General features: G+C 36.0%; 2 protein-coding genes across 5 annotated transcripts in view; both read left to right on the forward strand.

The window, feature by feature from the left end:
• Positions 1-17,156, forward strand: part of ptpn3 (protein tyrosine phosphatase non-receptor type 3) — a 52,642-nt gene extending 35,486 nt beyond the window's left edge. Inside the window, exons 21-26 of the mRNA XM_682838.11 lie at positions 966-1,030; positions 1,166-1,306; positions 5,323-5,451; positions 13,253-13,398; positions 13,479-13,614; positions 16,708-17,156. Coding sequence (XP_687930.5) covers positions 966-1,030; positions 1,166-1,306; positions 5,323-5,451; positions 13,253-13,398; positions 13,479-13,614; positions 16,708-16,776 — 686 coding nt within the window. The 3' untranslated portion in view covers positions 16,777-17,156. The remainder of the gene's footprint in view (positions 1-965; positions 1,031-1,165; positions 1,307-5,322; positions 5,452-13,252; positions 13,399-13,478; positions 13,615-16,707) is intronic.
• Positions 17,157-18,230: 1,074 nt separating this feature from the next.
• Positions 18,231-24,876, forward strand: part of epb41l4b (erythrocyte membrane protein band 4.1 like 4B) — a 44,785-nt gene continuing 38,139 nt past the window's right edge. For all 4 annotated transcript variants that reach the window (XM_005158033.6, XM_009292361.5, XM_073926061.1 and 1 more), the window contains exon 1: positions 18,231-18,903. In XM_005158033.6, the coding sequence (XP_005158090.1) occupies positions 18,649-18,903 (255 nt within the window). In that variant the 5' untranslated portion in view covers positions 18,231-18,648. The remainder of the gene's footprint in view (positions 18,904-24,876) is intronic.

A 24,876-nucleotide genomic window follows, 5' to 3' on the forward strand; every position in this document is an offset into this window, starting at 1 on the left:
GTCTTGGCATTTATTGTTTCTCATGACATTTATTGTTATTAATGTGATTTCTTACGGAATAAAAAAATCAATTAGTTATTTTACTTTTAAAAACCATAAGTAAACCGTTGCCTTAAAAGTGACAAGTTGACTTTAGTTTTAGGAAAGTGGGTAAACCCATTGATTCTTTTAAGTTGAATAAACTTAATTTTTATAATTAAACACATAGTTTATTTACTTAATCATTTTAAGGCAACAGGTTTATTCTCTTTTTTGGGTAAAATCAACTAATAACTTAATAAAAAGGTTTACTCACTTTTTTAAAAAATAAAGTCAATGAATCACTGTTTACTGTGTGTGATTCTGTGTAGATCAGTTACAGAAGTTAAAGTGGAATTGTTGCTGAAGTGACTGATTGTTTTAAGGGTGGTAGTGTAACTTTATTATGTACTTTATTCTTACATGCTGCATGAAAGGTATTATAAGGGCACTTAAAATTTTATTAGCATTTCCAACAAAATTTGAATCGCTTTTTATTGCTGTTCATGCACAGTATATATAGTCATCTAAATAATAATTAATAATTTATGCACATTTTATGTATTTTTTAAGTAAAACTAGCATTAGTTTGGTTTGATCTTCAGGCTATATAAGGATATCCCTAAGACACTGTCATGAATAGTCCTGGTGTCATAAACAACATTTTAAAGTTCTAAATGAGCCTTCGAAATAACAATTGAAAAACTGAAAACATTTGTTCAGGAGGTTTGTACTTTACAACAACTGCATGACTGATGAGATTGAACAAACCTAGCACACTTGAGTAGATTAGGCCTAAGGTCAAACATATTATTTTATTATTATGCGTATAAGCTCCCGATGGGGAATGAGGCGTAATGCTCTTTAAAACTAGTCTTCAGAGGTGTTTTCACATAATCCGCAAATCCCTCTTCCTCATTCTCTGCCCGTTCATTCTTTTCTTTCAGATGACATCACCAGGGTGGTGCTGCAGGAGGAGGGGGACGATTACATCAATGCTAGTCACGTGAAGGTATGTCTCATCCCAGTCATTCTTTTCATTGCTTCACTTTAGTGTTGAATTGAAAAGTTTTGATTCATGATTCTGGGTGACTGACTGAAGACTTGACGATTTGTGTTTCTCTGTGTGTGTGCGTGCATGTGTCAGACTGAGCCAGCAGGTTGTGTTTTGCAGTACATAGCAGCTCAGGGTCCACTGCCGCACACCTGTACACACTTCTGGAGGAGCGTGTGGGAGCAGGACGTCAATGTCATCATAATGCTGACTACGCTGACAGAGAGAGGACGGGTACTTCAGCACATGCTCCCCTCATATGAAACAAAAACAACCAAAGAGTTCCATCAAGTGCTGCAGTATTAATAAACATGAACATACTTCAAGGATTTAGTTGACCTCAAAAAATAATAATTCTATCATCTTCTACTCGCTCCCATGTTGTTCCAATCCCATAAGAAGTTTGTTCATCCTTAAAACACAAATGAAGATATTTTTAATCAAATCTCAGCCATTTCTCTTCCTCCATTGCAAGGTCTCTGGCTTTCACAATGTTATGAATAAATAAATAAAACAGAATTTTAATCCATTTAGGCTTTAAATAACATTTGAACATTGATCTGCAGATTTGGTCATGCAAGCTAAAGCATGCTTGCTTGATGCGCAAGAACCAATGTGGTTTATTTTTGCGTGTCATGTGACGCATTTAAGTTTTCGCAAGAACCAATGAGCTTAATTTTTTTGAAGGTTCCATGAAATTAAACAAGTTTTTGAGATATTAGTTCGGGGTGACTCAGTGGCACAGTGGGTAGTGCTGTCCCCTCACAGCTAAAAGGTCGCTGGTTCGAGCCTCGACTGGATCAGTTGGCGTTTCTGTGTGAAGTTTGCATGTTCTCCCTGTGTTCACGTAAGTTTCCTCTGGGTGCTCCTGTTTCCCCCACAGTCCAAAGACATGCGCTATAGGTGAATTGGGTAGGCTAAATTGTCCGTAGTGTATGAGTGTGAATGATTGTGTGTGGATGTTTCCCAGAGATGGGTTGCAGCTGGAGGGCATCCACTGTGTAAAACATATGCTGGATAAGTTGGCGGTTTGTTCTGCTGTGGCGACCTAAGATTATTAAAGGGAGTAAGCCGAAAAGAAAATGAATGAATGAATGATATTAGTATCAGTATTGTTAGTTTTTAGGATATCTATTCATTATTCTTCAATGCGCAAGTGCGCTCGGTTTTGCGATTGTTTTAGAACTTTCAATTCAGTTGCCAATGGGAGAAATGACTAGGAATAATAAACGGAAACAGTCAAACTACTTACTCTACAAACAAGTGTTTGCATGACTATACAGACAAAATAGAATAATTTAATAAGAAAATATCAGTTTGCAAGACGAGCTGTTGTTTACATCTAAAAATGAATGGAAGGGAATGAGACCGGACGTCTTGAGCCAAAAAGATTCAAATGGCTGCGCCCACTCGTATGTGGAGAATAAGGTGAATAAGCTAGTGTGCTCCGAAACAGTGACAATATTCATGTTTAGTAGATAAAAAATTGATATCAACATTAGGGATGTCCAATCAGGTTTTTTTTGCCTCCGATTAATTTGATTTTGAGTATTCCGAAACTCGATCCGATACTTCTATAATACATAAAAAAATAATAAAAAAAGAGCGAAGAAACAGATCCAAGATGTTCCTTATTTTTTATTTAATTCAATTTATTTTAACATTCAACAACTCTGTTAACAAACATAGCACTGTTTGAGGTAGCTTGAACAATCAAGTAATAAATAACAAACTCTTCACTTTTGGACTTTAGTGCAACAGTAAATATTTTAAAAATAAAATAAAATCTAATATAAAAACAAATAGCTCCTCAACTTAAAATACCCTGCAGGCATGTAAACGAAAAAGTCCCAGTGTTTGCAAAGGCATTCACCAATAGTGTCTCTGCAACAAAGTGATGTCATGCAGCACACGTTGCTGTTTCTGTGTGAAGGCCAGAAAGAGGTCTAACACTGTGTCGCCGGATAACTATATTTTTATATCATTTTTATTGAGTCTGAAATTGCGTAATCAGACCCGATGTTCGATCACATGATCGAATCTGGAAATTACTAATAAACATGTAAAGCTTGTAGTTTGTCACTTCCGCTTAAATGGATCAATTGTCTTATTCACTGATTTGCTTATTCACTGATGAAAAGTGATCAGTTACTTAAAGCAAGTAAACGAATTGTCTTAAAAGCAACAAGTTGACTTTACAAAAATAATGTAAGTAAACCCATTGTAACTCGGAACTGTTAAGCTGACTTAATTTTTATAATTATGCAAATTCTACTCACTTTTTAAAAGTTCCGTTTAACAGTATCAGACAATTTAGCACTTCTCTTCTAGTAATTACTGTGATTATTACAATAATGCAAATTTGGTACTTCATTAAGTCTATAAAATCTTCAATTATAGCCTGCTCTGAATATAGAAGACACACTGGAGTCTGGAAGAGCAGATTTTTTTTTACTGTATGTCATTTTGCTAAATGAAGAAAAGCTGTTAGGGTGTATTGAAAAAAGTGATTGGTTTTAGTATTAAAAATTAAGTATAATTTGCATAACTATAAAAAATTAAGTTCACTAGCTTTATCACTTTTTACAGTGTCCCAAGCTCTCTTCATGTTTCGGTTAAGATTACATCATACATTAAATAAAAAATGCACATTTTACAGCACTTCACGGGACCTTTAAGAAGGTATGGTTGAGCTTCTGTTTATGTCTGCATCCGAAAGCTCTAAAATGCTTGCTTCAGAGGCAGCATTCCAACACAGAAAGGCATTCGAGGTGCGTTCAAATCCCAAATCTGCTTAACATCCATTTTGAAGACAGCAAAGATGTGTCTTTTGGTATCCCAAAATCCTGTTTTTTTTCTTCTTCTTTTTCTTTTTCTGAAAGTTAAAAATCTAAAGATCATCTCAAAGCTTTGCTTAGGTGTAAGTTTGTGTGTAAATGTAGGTCTTTGAACAACAAAGCTTTTGAGTACTTTTCAGGAGAAGTTAGTATTATAGTAAGTTCTTGCGTCATTATACATCATTAAATCCTTATGCTGTCTCAAAAATCTGTCTGAAATACATTTTACAAGGTGCCTTGTTCACAAATGATGCCTCCAGAGTTACCTCCTGATAGGAAAGTGAGGCAACAAGTCAATTGCTTAAGCTTTTGAATGCAGCCTATGTTTGCTGATCTATGTTTATATGGCAGTAAAAAACAACATTTTAATGTTCAATTTTAGTGATTGTGTCTCTACATAAATCTTGAATCGCTGTGCTTATTTCATATAAATTTACTTATGAAGCTTTTTAGAAACATTTTAAAAGGTTTTTGAGTGAGTAGGGCCAGAAACTTCTCTTTATTTGTTGCGAAGATGAATGAACCTCTTTTGGAAAGCTACGTTTGCAACAATATGCGAGAAAGAATAGCAAAAAACAATTCAAAATATCTTTGTTTGTGTTTTAAGCATGAACAAACCTCTTATGGGATTGAGTAGATGATGACAGAATTTAAATTTTATCATCAAGTAAGCTCATGTTTATTAATACTGCAGCACTTCATGTAACTCTTTGGCTGTTTTGGCTGACAGAATTGTCATTTTTGGAGTGAACTAATATTTTAAAATGCAAGCATACTTGTTTTGATGGCATAATTTATTTTATGCTCTTGAAAAACAACTTTTTAAATCAAATATCTCTAAAACCCAGGCCTCACAGGAAACGTAGCACATCTTGAATGAGAAAAGACTGGTTAAGTATGATCATTATCAGTTTTTGCATTATGAGGACACTGTTTATGTCCTTATAAACCACCTTAACATTCTAATACTTGGGTCATACCCGTGTCGTTATACAAATGTGTGTCCTTATAAAGCACCAAATGCAGTACACACACACACACACACACACAAACAAACACAGACATAGTAATGTCGTGAATTCACTTTTACAACAGAAAAACTACAAACAGACTTACACACATATAACATCTAATCAGACGAGACCCATCACACACCTCCAGTCCCCCAAGGACAGCTTATTGTGAGTAGCGTATTCTTCGGCTCGGCTTGACTGTTGCTTGGTAACCGAGCATTCTGCATTCTTTTCCAAAGGGATGATTTAATAAACTTGGTGTTTGAGCAAGGGAGAGCGAGAGAGAGGGAGGGAGGGAGCATAAATTGTGTGTGTGTGTGTGTGTGTGTGTGTGTGTGTGTGTGTGTGTGTGTGTGTGTGTGTGTGTGTTTGCTTAGTAATCTCTTTTCCATTTCCACAGACCAAGTGCCACCAATACTGGCCACATCCACCTGAAGTGAGGGATTATGGGTATCTTCAGGTGTGCTGTCACTCAGAGGAGTGCAACCTGGCATACGTTACCAGACAATTAACACTCACTAACACTCAGGTAACAACAACAGTGCACATACTACTAAATAGAATGCTCATAATAACCTATTCACCGTTAACCGAAACAGTGTGTTTTTAACCAATTAATGGTATCAGTTAAAGGATATATATATATATATATATATATATATATATATATATATATATATATATATATATATATATATACTGGCTGCATAAATGTGCAACACATATCAGTTAACTCATGGCAGGGGTTTTCAAACTGTGGGTCGCACAGTGAACAAAGGTGGATTGCGGAACGTCACATAGCTGCAGCTATTTACATTGCGGTGAATCAAAACCAGTACGATTGGCGGCAATAACTTAAAAACCTCTTACCCTAAAAATATCTAAAGTGTACTTCCTACAAAAAGACAAAGCTGGTTATGTCTTTTACTTTTTTTCCGCTCGACATTACAAGCACTGCTCCGTTTGAGCTCTCGCAATCTGCGTTTAGCCGGTAGAGCTCGCGCAGAGCGGAGCTCTCAGTAAGGGACCGTTGGAAAAGTGCTTCTTTTTTTTCGTTTTTTTTTTTTTTGCTCCGTCCTGCGTGTTTCATTTTAAACACTACTAATTTTCACTTAAATGAGCACAAACAGTTATTAAAGTAGTCGAATGCTTCATTATAGATCTGTGCATTCTTACAAGAACACCTCTGTTATCAAACAAAACACAATGAGAGATTCATTTGCTGCTCTTCACTAAATAACTATAGTAACTTTAATCAATTTGCAAATATAATTAAAAGTGAAATAGATTTTATAGCTTTATTTAATTTCTGGATAGGCCATTGATTTTAATAGGCTAAACCTTTTATTGTATTGTTAATATTTTCTAATATTTGCTATGTATTCTATCATTTGAAGCTATTCGTTGTCCCATATTTTTTTTACATTCCAACGTTGACAGATTGCTAATCAATAAATAGCTATAGTGCTATCTGTTAGTTTTAACGTCACCTAATGTTATGGAAAATCATAATAGTAATGTAACTACCCCATCATTCCTTCCTCAAGCAAATGTGTAAATATTAGATCAATTCAGCAATAATGTTCATTGCATTGGCATATTTATCTGACAATTTCCCAGCTTGTAGTAGTCGATCAAAAAGCTATTTAGTTTCTTATGACTATACACTAGCAGTGGAATTTACTGCAATGTGACGGGGGTTGATCATATTACAGGGGCTTGATCAAAGGTTGATCATATTCTCTTCTGAAAAAAGAAGAGTATCTTTTTCAACAAAAAAAAAATGATCACAGTTACAGCCAGCATCCCACAAAAAGCACTTCGAGCCTCATTTTGTACATATCAAATCGTAAAATCCAAAAAGCCGCACACCATATATTTTTGACTGCTTTGAATGGATAAATTTTTTTTACCCATTTTTCCATAACAAAATATTATGGTGGGTCTTGAGATTGAATTACTTGCTTAGGTGGGTCCCGGAATAAAAAAGTTTGGCAATCCCTAACTCATTGGATGGTAATACATACATAATACATATTTTGCTAGAGAAGCAAAATGAAAGCATAATATTGCTGGTCACAGTTTGACACAGACAAGTTGATGCCAAACCAGTGCTGATGCTGATTGCCTCTGTCCTAGATCCGCATCATAAACACTTCTGTTTATTTGCACAAATGGAGAAAGAAGTCGCAAAACAAAAAAGTTTCTGAAATGTGCGCTGCTTTGGAAACAAGCTGGCCACAAGTCGAAGCGTCAGGATTTTCTCTCCAGCGGAGCATTAATTAAATGCATATTTTCTGTTGAGTGAACAATTTGAGGTAGACTGATAATTTTATTTGACAGAAGAAGGGAAAAAAACAGCCTATGCTGGTTCTTAAAAAGGAAACAGTCAGTGTTTTCGTTTTGTGATGTAAATTTATGATTGAAGTGAAAAATATCTAGGGCAGGTCTATTTATTTTATTCTTTTTTATTTCGTTTATTCTGTTTTTCTATGCTGTTGGAAACGCTGTAGGTGCATGAAGATGTTCTGTTGTAAATATGTTTGCATGTTAAATGAAATCAGTATTTTAATGCAATATTTAATGTGTCAGACACAAAATAGACACATTTTTTTATTAAATAATAATTTAATATTAATCTGAACAGTTAACCGTTAATATTCGATAAACTAGCGGCAGTTGTCGGTTGGCAAAATGAATCGAAATGAGCATCCCTAGACACCACTCCTATGAGATATGGTTCAAAAACACAACAGTTACCAACTCAGTCAGACATCAAGCATATATATAAAATATTGAGCTTACATTATTATTAACATACATACACAAATGAGTTTGCAGCTTACTTTAGGTAAATTATAAGCTATAATAAATACTGCTAAAAGTTGACAAGTTAAAAATATACATATGCTTTAAATGCAAACTATTGTAAACAGAGTAAACGTGTTTTTGGTTTAAATACATCTACTTAATAATGAGAATGTCACTTATTATAATTCCATCTGCCACAAATAGCAGGCAGCAATTCATAGACTTTACTCAAAGTAGCATGCTACTACGTTTAAGAAGGGACAACCACATAAAAACACAGGAGTGTATTACTAGCCTGAGCTATCATGGCATGTTTGTACAGAACACCAGAACACATAAAAATTGCAGTAACCATAGCAACGTTCTGGCGTCTTGCTCATTTGGTATCTGCTGTTTGTGATCAAAGTAATTTTACAGAAACAATGACGTATTATGGTCATAGTTTTTAACTAAATCTCCACCACAGAGGTGTCATGTTTTGTTTATGTTTGGAAGGCTGCTCTGCAGAGTGCACTGTGTTGTTGCCACTTCCACTTAATATAGGCCACACATAATTGGGCCAGTTTGTGGGGTTAAACAATGCAGGTGCAGGTTGTAAAGTTTTGGTACGTGTGTTATTTCACTACCTGTCAGTTACTTTGCGTGCATGTCTGTGCATTCTGAACAGAATTAGGCACTAAAAAGTGAACTGACCATGGAAATTAGCTCATGGCTGTGGGATGTAAACTGTCTTAAAGACAAACAATGGCAGAATATGGATAATTACTAGGAAGCTACTTTTTTCTTCTTTTACCATAGGCAGAATTCATTGCATTCCATTCTGATTGGTTCATCCCTATGACCTCTAGAGCGAAAGCTTCAAAGGGTTGAAGAGTGGAAAAAAAGGAGTTTCTTGAAATAAACTGCGTCATCTTGTGTTTTCTGCGTCACAAATTTAACTTGCATAGAGAATCGTGGAAGTGTGTCTGTAAATTTCAAAAGGGTCCTTTGAAGTGGCCAGTTTTGAGTACTTCAGTTTGGAACAACCCTTGATTGCTCTTGATTGAATGTCCTTTGGAGGCGGATTTATCCTGTTTGGAATGCAGCATATATTTTAATAAGGAAAAAACTGTGACTGTTATGTTGGTCACAAGCTATTGCTGAATTTGTAATATAGAGTAATAGCACACAACGTTTCTCACACACTCTCTTGCTGCCTTGCTAGTATAAAATGCACCCACTTTTGCCTTCAGAATGGAATTCTGTCTAGCATAGATTCAACAAGGTGTCAAAAGCATTTCTCAGGGAGTTTGGTTCATATTGACGTCCTCTGGCATAAACATGGCATTTTCGCCCACAGAAATGCCGTTCACTAGATTTTTTCTATTTTGGTTCTCTTTAAACTTTAGAAATGCTTGTGCATTAAAATCCCAGCAGATCACCAGCTTCTGAATCTGGCACCAGCAACAATGATTATTTGTCATTGTTGTACAAATACATTAAGATGCTACCATGCTGCTTGGCTAATTAGATATAATAGTTGTTAAGCAGTTACACAAATAATTTGAATGTCATTCTTCATGACTAGCAAAATAAATAAATGTATACAGTTTGGATGAGCTCAAGAGTGACTAAATGAGGACAGAAATGTAGTTTTAATTATTACTTTATTACTTTTCTATTATTAGCATCTATTTTACCCCTTTTCAAGATTTAAGAGAAGACTTTTGTGTCTCCAGAATAAGCCAGTAAAGTTTCAGCTCAAAATACCCTTTAGATTATTTATTACTCCCTTCAGAACATTATACTTTTCTGCTATAAGTGAATTTAATTTATAAACTAATTTCGAAAGAATCACATGCTTATGATTTACGACTATTGACAATTTATGATTCACCAATCAGGTGATTCCTTAGCCACTATAAATACCTTAAGTTCCATATAACAGCCATCTTCATTTTGAAGAACCCCCCTTCCACCCCTACTCCTCCCCTTTTCCTAGATGGGTGGCACGGTGGCCCAGTGGTTAGCACTGTTGCCTCATAGCAAGAGCGTCACTGGTTGTAGTCCTTACCAAGCCAGCTGACGTTTCTGTGCAGAGTTTACACGTTCTCCCTGTGCTCGCGTGGTTTTCCCCTGGTCCCCCGGTTTCCTCCCACAATCCGTAAACATGCAACTTAAGTTAATTGTCTAATCCAAATCGGCACCAAAGACATGCTCCTAATAAGTAGGTATCTCTTAAGAGCAATCACTATCTGTTCATTAGTTACTACACAGTTAATGTTTGTGAGAAATACTACAGTAAGAACTTTCCCAATGATTATTTGATGTATTTGTTGCGGAGTTGCAAAGAGTCACACACAATTTCGTTACAAAGTACATATATCCGGAACACACACACACATAACGCGCGCATTTAACCTGTCTTGTGGATATGATTATATGTGTTACAATGAAGACATGTTAATACGCAGCTGTCAATCAATTCGGTGGGTAGGGGAAACTGCACTCCTATGTCATGTTGCGGTCGGCCTCAAAATGGGTTGGATTTGGATCCTATTTTAATGTCAGGAATTTTATAAAAGAGACTTATTGTGTTTCTATCACTTCAACATGACCGTGGACACACTATACCTGCACACAGCTCTGTCCAAACAGCTTCCAAAAGATGGCTTTCATCATAGCTGCCCTTTAAGCAATTTTCCCATTACCAGAATACTACTTTGCATTAAATAATATTCATGCCAGATTCATCAAAAAAATTAATTGTGAGTGCTGATAGCCTAGTGGAAATCGAGCACATTATAGGTCAGATTTTTTTTTTTATATAAAGCAACAACAAAAGTTGTATTGTATTCCAAAGTGGTCTGAAGTATTCTATTTCATTAAGAAATACTTCACAAAAGAGAAAACGCTGCTCGCCATGGATTAGTCTCATCAGTCATAGTCTTATTTTTGGTCAAATTCAGTGTTTCTAAGGTAAATGTTTCTAATTACTCGCACTCTGTAAGTCTATTTATGGAATAGAAAGGGAATTACTTTAAATGAGAGCTTGTTGTGTGTGAGAGAGTGTCAGTATGTGCTGGTGGATGTGGCAAACAGGTCAAGTAGTGCTGTAGCCAGGAGCACAGGACCGTACACATACATGTACATGCACATACACACTCACTCTCACAAAACAATCTATCATTGCTGGAAAACGGAGACCCATCTGTTGTCTCTGTTGGTGGGAGTTAATCTGAGCACGGACAGCAGACGGAGGTTACATCACACATTCGTCGTCCATATATGGTGCGCGTGTGTGTGTATCTCAAATGAAAATAAAGAAAAGGAGAAAGGAACGGGATGATTGGGGGGTACAGGAAAAATGCCAATGTGTGAATGTTTGTATCTCACAGCTTGCGAACCAATTATTCCTTTCTGGCTGATTTGTCACAATAAAGGATTTTTATTTTTTTTCAAGTTTGGCCTTTAGAGTGTGACTCATATATTCAAGAACATAAAGATCATTACTTTGCACTTCACCTACTTATAAGATCATGAATGATAGACTGGGGGGATTTTAAAATGTCAGCGTTTAGATCATTCTGAGCTGAAATGTAGTTTTGAAGAAAGGCTGGAATGACATGGGCTTCATTTATAAAATGCATAAAAAGCTGATCTGATTTGACCCTCGGGATCGGAAAATGTAATGGGAAAAATTAACATGATTATACACTTATGAGTAGGCATGGGCCGGAATAGTTTCGGATGGTATAAGCTTGGATAAAAATACTACGGTTTAGTCGGCGCAATAGCCTAGTGGTTTGCGCGTCGACATATGGTGCAATAGCACGTCAGGGCGTCGCAAGTTCAAATCCCGGCTCGACGACATTTCCTTACCCCCTCTCTCTCTCTCCCACTTCGCTTCCTGTCTCAATACTGTCCTATCTAATAAAGGCAAAAAGGCCAAAAATAAATCTTAAAAAATAATAATAAAAATACCATGGTTTCACGTTATCACAGTATTGTGATTACTGCTCTAAAATAAGTTTTTTTTTTTAATGTTTGGGTAATTTTTTTTTTACCCCATTGAACACAATATTTTTTACTTTAGGAAACTTTAATATTTCAGAAAATGTCAGGCTAAATTATTAAAATAATTCATTAGTTTCAAAAACACAAATTTATTTACAACACATAAAAACATTTTAAAAGCCCTTATATATACTATAGGAACGGTATAACAGAAAAATCTAGTGGTTTTTAGCATGCCTACTTATGAAAATTCCAATAGAAAAACATGTGTGATTTAAATTAATGAATTTATTTATTTATGCATTTTTTGTGCTCCTATAACCAATTATTTTGAATTTATTCTAAAAATGTAATGTAAATAGGTAATCAGAATATGCCTTATTTTACTATTAAAATATAGGGATATTTAAAATTGTGTCTGTAAAACATTTTCCTTGATTAGTAGAGGTCATCCATAAAAATATGTGCAAAAACAATTTACAGTGGGGAAAACATTTTTCTCAAAAAACATTTTTCTATAAGTGCTGTTGACTTGAATTTTTTTCAAATATTATGCATTTGAAGTTATGCATAATAAAATAAAATGACGCAGGGAAAAAAGTAGGGAAGACACAAATAAAAAAGGTATAGAAAGACAGTGAAAGGCCAGACAACAGCTGAAATCTCTCAGTAATTATTCAGCAACCCTCTGCCCTTCTTCATTGTAAATTATTATTAGATGCTTCAGTTCTACATCTACATTGGCAGGAGGATGAAGATGAAACCAGGGATATTAGCAGTGGATATTAACGTGTGTCCTGTGACTTTTGCGTGTAAAAAGTGCAGTTAAACGCATGCGCTGTGTGTGTGTGTGTGTGTGTGTGTGTGTGTGTGTGTGTGTGTGTGTGTGTGTGTGTGTGTGTGTGTGTGTGTGTGTGTGTGTGTGTGTGTCTGCGTGAACTTTGTAATGACATTGTGTGTGTGACTCATCGTTGACTCCACAACAAATACATCAAATAATCATTGGGAAAGTGTTTATCGTAGTATTTCTCACAAACATTACGTGAGATCTGCTTTCTTCATGTCTGTCACTGTGCTGTTTATCTGACTCAGTCGAGGGCAGAGATTGAGGCACACTTTGAGAGGCACGTGGGAATGGTGGGTGGGGAGAACTAGCATTAAATATACAGGCAGCAAAAACTGCTAGATTTTGTTCAGAGTAGAAAATCCCAATTTTCTGAAAGGTTTAATAAATAATTTGATGGGTGTTTTGAGATTAAACTTTATAGATAAATTCTCGAGACACAAAAGACTTGAAAAGAATCTTGAAAATGGGGTAAAATAGGTGCCCTTTAATAAATAGACATAGGCGCTGAAAATCCCCAATGCTTTCATCTAAGAAATATTTCTTATACATTTTTTTTCTGGATAAGGAAAAGCACAGGCATGCTTAGACTTGTCTGCTTTCTTGCGAACTCATTCAAGCATTCTCTTGCACTCAGCCTCGCCCTTTCTCTCACTCTATTTGTTTTTTCATTCTACAGTCAGGACAGCAGCGCTCAATCACTCATTTACAGTATGTTGCCTGGCCTGATCACGGGGTACCAGAAGATTCCTCAGACTTCCTGGATTTTGTCAAGTCAGTGAGAAGCATGAGGCAGGAGTCTGTGCCTCTAATGGTCCACTGCAGGTGAGGGGACTTCCAGCACACAGGCAGACAGATGTTATCGGGCGCTCGTCTTACACAGAGCCAATGTGTTTTTCCTGCAGTGCTGGCATCGGCCGGACGGGTGTTTTGATCACCATGGAGACCGCCATGACACTGATGGAGAAGGAAAAGCCAGTGTATCCCCTAGAGGTCATTACCCTGATGAGAGAACAGAGGGCCATGCTGGTTCAGACATCGGTACAACTTCGTACACACAATCACGTACTCAAAATATAAAGTTTCAAAAGTTACAGATGGTCTTTCCATCCAACAGCTGATTTTGACTCAAACCTATTCAACTATTAGAGCCAGTTGGTTGTGTCCAGTCGAGATACAGTTGAAGTCAAAATTATTAGCCCCCCGAATTATTAGCCTCCCTGTTTATTTTTTCCCCCAATTTCTGTTCAGCGGAGAGAAGATTTCTTCAACGCATTTCTAAACATAATAGTTTTAATAACTCTTTTCTAATAACTGATTTCTTTTATCTGTGTCATGATGACAGTAAATAATATTTGACTAGATATTTTTTAGGAAACTTCTATACAGCTTAAAGTGACATTTAAAGGTTTAAGTCGGTTAATTAGGTTAACTAGGCAGGTTAGGGTAACTAGGCAAGTTATTGTATAATGATGGTTTGTTCTGTAGACTAAAGAAAGTAAATACAGCTTAAAGGGGCTAATCATTTTGTCCCAAAAATATATATTTTTTTAAATGAAAAACTGCTTTTATTTTAGCCGGAAAAAAAACAAATAAGACTTTCTCCAGAAGAAAAAAATATTATCAGACATAATGTGAAAAGTTCTTTGGTCTGTTTAACATAGTTTGGGAATTATTAAAAAAAATAAAAAAAATCAAAGGGGGGATAATCATAATTCTGACTTCAACTGTATATCCAAACACACACGTTTCAGGCACACACACAATCTAGCTCACAAAATCTAGGCAAACCATATATGGTTAATGACTGATTACTCTTCTTCAGGATCTTAATGTTGTCATACTTGGTTAAAATCATTTTGTAGGTAAATATAAAAAACAAACAATAATGTGTCACATTAAAATAAATTACTATAGTTAATAATTAAAAATAATATAATTATAAACTGATAAACTACTTTATCTTTTACTAATACTAAAGTGTAGCAACTGTTAATAATATATATATATATATATATATACACACACACACACACACACACACACACACACACACACACACACACACACACACACACACACACACCAGTACCTTATGGTTTAAAAACCCTTTGTAACAATATAAATACAATATATTACTTATAAATTAGTACAGTATTTAATGTAGGAAATAATTAACAAAAAAAAGTTGTTAGAAAATTAAGCAAAAGAAATATTATTAAATCGCTGGAGTAAAATATTAATGTAGTGTTAAACATTTATTAAATGTACCATTTCAGTGTTGATGTCAACGTTAAAACAGTTATCATAACATTATTTATCAATGTGTGGGTCTGTTTGGATTCTCGGCAGCTACAGAAATTAAACATGTAAAACAGGAAATACGTTGGAACCATTGTTTTTGTTTACATTCCTCAAAATGGTCTATACATATTAACTTGCTATTATTTCCTTCATTATAATAAATACATTATATTTAAAATAATTCTGTCCAATTTAGATTGTTTATAAATCTCTGAAAACTGTTTTAGCAATGCCAGCAAATGAGTAGCCTATCTGCCATATTGACCCTGTCAGATAAATAATGACTGATCATCTATGATGACTGATAGAAAAATGTCCAGTCTATTATTATATTGAATTATTATTATATTGAAACAATGTTCCCCATTCGCCCATCTCAACCGCCATATTTGTGAAATAGTATACACTTGTTTATTACGCTATTTATTGACAATGTATATTAAAAAAATATATTGATGATAATGTCTGAGAATGAGAGTGAGGAGATTTTTTTTTGTATAGCACATTTCCAAGATGTCTGAAGTTTCAATTTCACCATATGTTCATTTACAGTAGGCTTAACACTTATTTTATGTTGTTTATAATGAAAGCCACTAGTTTCTTTTTTTATTCTACTTAAAATGTTTAATAACCTCTGTTCTGATTACAGTTACATCTAAATGATTTGTTGTGTGTCTTTTTATTTGTTTGTATCTATTTATTATATTAGAATTCAATTATAAAATGTGACCTATGTATATGTATTTTTTTAACAATGCAGTTTTGACCATGCAGCTTATAGTCAGGTGCAATCTATTTAATGGAAAATATTGTATTTCCATATTAGCTGGGGTAAAAGTAGCTGGTTGACTTGCTATTTCAGACTTGGGATTATGAGATGTGCAATAAAATGATGCTTTAAAAGGTTAGTTCACCCAAAAATAAAAATATTAATTTCACGCCCTTACATCGTTCCAATTCTCTAAGACCTTCATTCATCCACAGAACATATATTAAGATATTTCAGATGAAATCTGAGAGCTCTCTGATCCTCCATATACAGCAACGGTCCTGAAATGTTCAAAGTCCTGAAAAGGATCCAAAACATTATCAAAACCAGTGTAGGGTACTTTTGTGAGTAATGCATTACAACATTGAGTTATTCCCTTAAAAAAATAACTAGTTGCGTTAATTAGTTACTTGTTATGGTAAGTAATGCATTACGTTACTTTTGAGTTACTTTTGTGTTACTTTTTATTACCTGGCTGAGACTTGATCTTTTCAGAACAATTTTTTTCTTTCTTTTTTTAATAAAGGAGTTCTGCAATGAACAATGCACCATATAACCTACATTTACCTTTAAAAAAACATATGGTATTTAAATAAATAACATAATATTTTAGGAGAATGATATCTGAGAACGTCCTGACCCCAGAGCTATACATGCCATACAGATTAATGAAGGTTTAAAGCCAGGGGTGTCCAAACCCGGTCCTGGAGGGCCGGTGTCCTGGAGAGTTTAGCTCCAACCCTAATAAAACACACCTGAAGCAGCTAATCAAGCTCTTTCTAGATATAATAGAAACTTCCTGGCAGGTGTGTTGAAGCAAGTTGGAGCTAAACTCGGCAGGACATTGGCCCTTCAGAATCGAGTTTGGACACCCCTGTTTAAAGCAATTTGTTTGCTCCATTGGGACAATCCCTTTTTCCTTATTCCCTTATAAGGGTCACTCTTGGTGGTTTGAATGTAAAATCCCAGTCTGAAATAGCTTTCTATGCAAAGGTGGGAAGGTTGAATATATTACGCTGATTCCTGCCATTGCTTATCCTGTGTGCATGTTTGTTTTGCAGTGTCAGTTCACCTTTGTGTGTGAGGCCATTCTGAGGGTGTACAGAGAGAAAGTCAAACCTAACAGTTGATAACGGGGACGGTAGAGGAGTGTTTGAGGACACAGAAGTGAAGGAAGAAGCTCGGCCGCTGTGATCCAGCTGTCAGTAAAGACTGGATGAAAACGAGGCAGGAAGTAGAGGGTGTGCCTTGAAAAAGACGGATGGGCAATCTCTTCTCTTGCTGTGGCTCTCCTGACAGCTGTGCGGATCAAGGAAGAACATGAAGCACTTTGACACGTAGAAGCTTATAGGACCCTACAGCACACTCTCTCTTGCTCTGTCCCACACACAAACACAGTGCTATATTTAGGTGATTCTCACAAAATCTGTCAAGACATGTTCAGGTCACATTTCATCCTAAAAACACAAGGAAATAAAAATGTCAAATAAAATGCAATCTATTTAGAAAATTTCAAGTGTGATTTTATTTTATTTTATTAAATTAGTACATTATTTGCTGATCAATTGTGCATATTTACCACCCCTCCCTTATCATTTTCATTACTGTATTAACTCCTTGGCTATTGTATTTGTATAGGTATTATTTACCACTGTATTACAGTAATGTTCTTGCAATTACATAATTACATAAATGCTTACACGAACAATTATATTTAAATGTACATACATTTGTCATATTACAGTCATAAGAATTAGTTTTTGTGTTTTATAATTGGAACTGGGGTGAGGTACAGTGAGCTTAACTGTCTTAAAGCACATGCGGTACAAACAGTTGTGGTGATTACAATAAGCTCATTAAACTTCAAATTTATCGGAAGAAATATATATTTTAATATAATATATTCTATATGTATGTTTGTGTTCTCGGACATTCTTAGTTTCTCTGGATTTGCCATGTATAGTTTGTGGGGGGAAAACGGCTGTCGTTTGTAAAAAATAATGTTGTCATTCACAGCATAAAATGACAATTGGTGACAATATTATTTTTTGGGCAACATGATACCAATTTATAGATCAATATTTGATAGAATAAGCCTTATTTACATCAGAACAAATGTAAACATTTGTTGTTTTGTTTACTTAAAAAAAGCTAAATTGTGACCTGAACACTTTGTGAGACTGACCTATGTGCAGTCAAATTACAACTAGAATAATTCAATTCACCTCTGTTAATAAATAAATAAATAAAATGTGCAATTCTTATCACGTTGTGCCTGTTCTCTTATTCATGGTGATGACTTTTGGAGGAGGGGAGGGAGCTGAAATGAGCGTGCGTGAAATGCTGACGACTGGCGCACATTGTTTCCTCGCAGCAGACTTGACGCAATTGTATTAAGGCTGCTTGATTTGTGCTGGTTGCTGGGGTATTCAGTGATGGTGGCTCGAGTGAAGGTAACCTGACGCCGGTCACTGTTTGGCTTACCAGCAGGTTGCGCTGCCTCGCACACACCGACCCGAAAACGGGAAAAAAAAAGTTTTGAGTGTTGCCCTGAGATTTAACGCTTGCGCAGAACAGGTTGCCTGGCCAGTTCCTCTGGTTGACTTACCTGAGAGGTACATCAGTTTCGGTCAATAACAGAGAGCAACTAACGCGACATCAGTCAGCTGAGCCTGGACTTCTGTGAGCGAAAGGAGAAGTTTAATTAAAGCGCGATCACTTTTTGGCCGAATCCGAGGTTAAATGAGCGGGAGGACCGGAGTACCTCATCTTCCCGTGGCTTCTGGCAGGTGTGCTCTTGTTTTGTCGCCCGTACGACACGAGGAAACGGAGCTCGTGACAGGTCGCCGACTTCTTCCCTCTGCATTGCACGGCTGAGTCCGGTAGACGCCGCCTTTCGTCGTCGTGGAAAGCCTGGGAAACAGCTGGATGCCTTCTTCTTGAGCGGTCCGGTATCGGTGCCGTTTTCCCTGATTAATTAAAGCGCTGTCTCGCGGGGGAAGATGATGGGCTTTCTGCGCAGGACGTTTAGCCGTCGGTCAAAAAGAAACGCTCGGCCGCCGAGCGAGGTAGACGGGACCGGTAACGTTAGAGGCGGAAACGCAGTGCTCCAGGCGCACCAGCAGCAGGTGATTCACGCGCCGACCGTAGTGACCGGGGGAGCCGTAGTGCACATCCCCGCAGCGGGCAACAGCAAAGACGCCATCACATGCAGAGTCCTGCTGCTGGACGGATCGGATGTCAATGTGGAGTTACCGGTGAGTGGAGGACTTCCTTGTCTTTGTGTGAGAGAAAAGTCACCTTGAGTGTTTTGAATGTTGTGTTAAGGGGTAAAGTTAGATTTCGACAGCCTGTCGCTGTGTGGCCGGCCGGATTTCCCCGATATTGGGTCCTGTCCCGGTAAACAGATGGTGCTCGTGCTCCCGTCCTCCTGTTTACTTCCCACCTATAGCGACCGCTCAACCTGTCACACACAAACCTGCAGATCCCCTCGGGCTCTGGGAGCTTTCAGTGAAAATGAAACAACCATGGAGAAAACACACACAGATACACACAGAGTTCCCCAGCTGATCTCCTTTCTCTCCACTTGTCGCCAGAAAGTGTTTTCCAGAAATTATTCTTGAATGAGGTCGACGAATAGCCTAGTTCAGAATCAGCGCTTAACCTTTGCTCCCGGTTTTGCAAGTCGCGCCATGAAATGCGTCGATTAGTTTCAGACTGACACTTCATCGGTTTGTAACCGTGTCCTGACGGTCTTACACGTCCTAGTTTGACTGTTTTGTTTTGTGTGTGAGTTTGAAGTGAAATAAATTTCACGTTTGTATATACAAGGACAGGAATTGTATAAACACAGACGACAACAGTTCAGAAATTAACTTGCGTAAAAAGCTGACAGTTTGTGTAAATATATTTCTTCTCAGCAATTGAAAATTGTTTCAAAAGAATCCTGTCACCAAGCAACAAAGAAATGTAGTGAGAAATCGGGTCTTTCATCCTCGAAGTCTAATATATAATAAATATAACCTAATAAACAATACTAGGCTACTATTTACAATAATAAGATCAATAATTTAGCAATTGATTTCTTAATTGCTAACATAATTGTTTTCTTTTTTACATTTAATACAAACATCATGTATTGAGAATTTTTCTTATTTATTATGTATTATTTATGCTGTCAGGATACACTGGTGTCTCCATGCATAAGCTGACTAAAATTGATATGAGTGGTCATTATCATATTTCATGCAACATAAAAAGTATATACTGCCTGTATATTTAAACAGTCTGTCTGAAATGTCATGTTATAAATGATGAATGTAGTACATTCAGATCACATTATTACCAATATGATACTTTTTAATACTCATGTCAATGCCATGTCAACTAGAATGCTAGTTAGCTATGTTTATGCGTATTTAGGTATTTTAAACTCCTGTTTCTTAACCTCAGGATATAGTAACATCATTGAACATCAGCACAAAGTCAAAATTACAAGCATGAAACTCACAATATTCTGTAAGCAGTGTTTCCGAAATATTGGGTGAGAAAACCAACGCAATCTCACTGCAATTCATACCTTTTTGATTTAGTGGCTAATTCGTATGAATTCGAAATATAATAGATGTAAACAACAAAATCATAAGTCCAAGGCACTCAAAAAAACTTAAAGTCTTTATTAACATGTTATAACGTCTTTTGAATTTTTTTTCACATACGTTGAGTGCCCTGAACTTCTGATTTTGCTGTTTATTTTTATGAATCACTTATCCAAAGAGCACTGACACATTAATTACCCCTGAAGCACTTTTTGTTTGATTTTGGATTTAAATACAATAGTTGTAATGTTTGCAGTTAAAATTTAGATCCACATTTGTCATTTATAAAACTACCGGATACAAAGACACAGTATTGTTTGACTAGCATGTAAATTAATCTGTCAGTTTTTGTAAAAACATTTAAAAAGTAAAAATATATGCGATGAACATTTTAACTTTAATCATCTCATAGAATTTTCAGCAGAAAACTTGCACTGTCAGCTCTTGTTCTGACCAAATTTATTCAAATACACCAGTACTGTTTTCATTTACTCCTTTCTTAACTACTGTCATGATGGAGCAATGCTTTTAAATGTTCTATTAATTTAAAAGAAAGTTTTTTTTTAGATGTTAGTATCAGTATGTTAGTCTTAAGAATATGTTTAAGTGAGTGTGCTTTAAAACTGACAAGTCAGATCACCTTATACTTTAGTTTTTCAATCAAATCTTGTGACCAATCAAAAGCTCTATAGCAGAGATGCCCAAACTAGGGCCCAGAGGCCGAAGTTGGCCCATGCTAACCTTTGATTTGGCCTACCGTCCCATTTAAGGAGAGAGGGTGAATGATGGGGAGGCTTAGTTGGGGTGAATGTCGCTGACAGAGATTTTTGTTTCAAATTTAATGTAAACATTTGTCTATTTTGTTTTGTAAATTAATCTGACTTTTAAAAAATGTAAATACTGTCACTGGACAGTTAGAGGGTAATGCACAACACATCAAGGAGCAAATCAAATCAATGGCACGTGCAGATTGGTGTCTTCAGCACTGAATTCTATTGTGTTGTTAATGGGATTGTTTATGTTTTTACTGTAGTAATTCTATTAGAAATTATTTTTTTTTATATATTGCATTAGTTAATATATTTTAATGCAATGTTTTATTTTGTAGTTATTTTTAAATTTTAGGAAATAAATTAAGAAATCCCTCATGGACCATTGAATTTAACACTATTTGGTATATTTAACTTCTGCCCACAGCCCTCAACCAGTTTGGTTTTTGGCCCTTCTTCATAAGAAAAAGTTTGAACACCCCTGCTCTATAGTATCTCACAGGTCCTGCCTTCTTCCAGACTCTTCTTATTTCCTTTTTGCTTGATGTGCTTGAGTTTAACCACTCTCATTCACTGACACTGACTGTTGGCTGTTTTTTAGGGTTTTAAGGTCAGAGGTACAGTTTTAAGGTCAGAGGCTACTCTATGTCTTCATATTTCAGTTGAGATTACATCAAACATTGAATAATAATTGCACATTTTAAAGCACTTTCTGTGCATATTAATATTTATATCTACTTGAAAATTAATGCATATGCTTCAATGAGTCTGATATTATATGAATGTGATTCTGTCACCCCCATAAGTACTCACATTTTTAATCACCAGACAAAACAACAAAAGCTAATGTTGATGATGCATTGGCCAAACACCTATTTAGAGTGTTTTATAATCACTCGCCTCCAGCCTAAATATATGTATTTTTATTTTTTTGCTGATGAGAGAAACCCCTTTTTGAGCTATCATAAGTCAGACAACCTGTTTTTCAGGCTCTGTCAGCTTCATAGAAAACAGACTAATTAAAATTAAGCAAAAGTGATGCAAAGATTAAGTATCACTGGGCCAATACTTAATCTCCTTTATTATATAATAATGACTGCAAGTAACATGTCTGATAACTCTTAATAGCATATTAGTAGACTGTTGTTGTGGTTAGTAGAAATAATTGTACACACATATGAAGTTATTACTAGTTGCTTCTGTTAAATTGCATTTTAGTAGTAGGATCACAAGTGGTCAGCTAATACCATTCCAATATCTTATTAACATGCATTCAAATATCTCTTGTGGCCACCCTTGTTCCAATTTTGTTGAGTCCTTTCTGTCTTATTTTGGCAAGCTCTACACCACGTTATGATGTAACACGACTTACATGGGCTAAAAGTGAGCAGCAAATCAAGCAAAAGAAAAGGATGAGGATGTCAACTATGATTTTGATCTTAATTCATGTTTTAGTACAATGCATTGAAGTATGAGTGCTTTTTTTTGGTGGACTTCTTCAAAACACATCTCATAATCCACACTTTTTTGGTCGGTCGGTGGAGAGTAGGTGTTTTTTCTTTGTTTCTTTGGGTTTTTTTTATCCTTTGAATGTGTTTGACCACATTAGTCTAGATGATGAAAATAACCCATTTAAGTCAGTTTTACTACCTCTGGGACCAGCTGAAAGTGTACAAACTCACAACATTTTAGACCTTGTTACACCTATATTTAGTATAATTTACATGTAATTGGATTGACAAAAGCAGACTGTTAAATAAGGTGTAAACGGGACTTCTAACAAGTACTATATAATACACAAGTCATAGACACTTATATAGTTGTGAATGGGGAAATATGCATCAGTAAATATGTACGCTCTAGTGAAAAAGCCCTGTTTTCTAGTAAAAGAGCCAATCATTGATTGCTATAAACTGATGATTCCCCAGGGGAGGTGTTCAGTCCAGACGTGCATCCTTTACGACAGATTCAGTAGCTTCATTGCTATGAACCCTCAGGGGTTGACAGACGGACTGGAATTTTAGTGAATACGTGCCTTGCAGACTTGAGAAATATATCTACATAAAGCTTAAAATCTCTACACTTATACTTGTTATCTGATATCGACATCTGTCAGAAACTAGCACATGGCACATCTGACCTCATTATTTTAAATGAAATACCACCTCTTTATTCCAAACGTAAATCACATGACTACAACCACTTGAACGTGCAAAAACTTGTAAACAAAAAGGTCGCTGTCCTTTTGGTATGAAATGTCAGACATAAACTGGAAATTACTTTAAAATAACTTCTTGTTGCTGGTATATGAAACAATTAAATGAGTTATCCATATTGTACTTTTAAAAATTACTTGTAAAATGAATATATAACATTATAAATTCCAATTTTGATGAGGACGTTCTTATGCATCAGGGGTGTAGTCACTGTCCCAAGCTCATCGCTGTCCTTATCAGTGCCCGAATTAGTGTACATGACCGATTCGCAACATAGGCTTATTCTGAAAACATAGTCCTATATACAATTCTGGAGACTGCAAATTATGTGACCAGAAGTACTTATTGCTGCATTTAATTTTTTGAACGAACGCTACGGGGTGGTATGACACCATTTCTTTTCGCGCTTACCAGCTGAACGCTTATCTCTGTATGAACAGCTTTCCCGCAATAACCAGTTTGTCCCATTAGCTCGCCATGTACGTCAGCGAATGCAGAAATGAGTTGACCACAAAAACGAGGTTTAGGGAAGTGGGTGGGCGGGTCAATCGATAAAATTGGTTTGGTTTAGGGAAGGAGAAGGGTGAGTTACTTACTTTAGCATTTTCAACGTGCTTTGCGGTGACTCTTTTGTTGTTGCTCGGTGACCATCAACCATTTTCTCAAGAGGATGACAAACTAACAAAACATTGCTGCAGTTCCGATACAAGTTCTATGTAGGAAAAAATTAAAAAGCGCTTGGTGTTTGGGTGTCTTGTGTTTGTCTGAGGTAACTGAAATGTGTATATTCCATACAAAGTATGAAGCTGCTCGGTCAGTTCTTGTTACGTAACTCGCAGTGTGGTATTCTGAAAAGTTAAAATTAAAGTTTGTCTGAAAAAAGATGTTTTGATCTGGGCGCACATGGAATACGCGCACGTGCCGCTCTCAATTTGTGCAGGCAATCCACATGCCTCCATTGGAAATAATGGACTTGTGCGCGCAAAAGACGCAATATGTGAATGGCCTATTTCACGGCAGCGTCACAAAGAGGTCTATGATCCATGCATGACAAAACAAATCTGTGAACACACATGCAACTACTTCTGATATTTAGTCAAGCAGAACATCGGAGACTTGAGTTTAAAACTGCCATAAAGCAGGTTAGTGTTGTGAACTAATTCCTTATGGTTGCAAATGTGCATTAGCTTGTTTCCTCTAAAAATACTATTTTTTATTTATTAGTTTGATCCGAACATTCTGAAAAAAATGACAGTTGTTAAATTGCATTGGTGATTCCAAATATGAAATTTAATTATAAGCTTGGCAAACAGTTTTGGAGAATTCAATGTTTCCCCTTTCAAAAAGACAGGAGGTGCACTTTCATGCCTATTAGGTGTTTTAAAGATGGCTGCCAACTTGTATAAAATGACTTGCCTTTAAGAGACTTTGCTTTTAGTCAGTAGATCTGCCTGTTGGTGAACCATCAAAGTAATTTGTTACCCAATCACAAATAAGAGGCCATTATACAATTTGATTTATTGCTGAATATTTCCTTCAGAATTGACCTTATTATTGCTATCAATTTTGCTGATTGTTTGTTTATAAACAAGACTCAAACAGTAAGAACCTGTTAGCCAGACAAGTTTGAACATGTCAAAGAATGC

Source organism: Danio rerio, chromosome 16, assembly GCF_049306965.1.
Source record: "Danio rerio strain Tuebingen ecotype United States chromosome 16, GRCz12tu, whole genome shotgun sequence".
Lineage (NCBI taxonomy): Eukaryota > Metazoa > Chordata > Actinopteri > Cypriniformes > Danionidae > Danio > Danio rerio.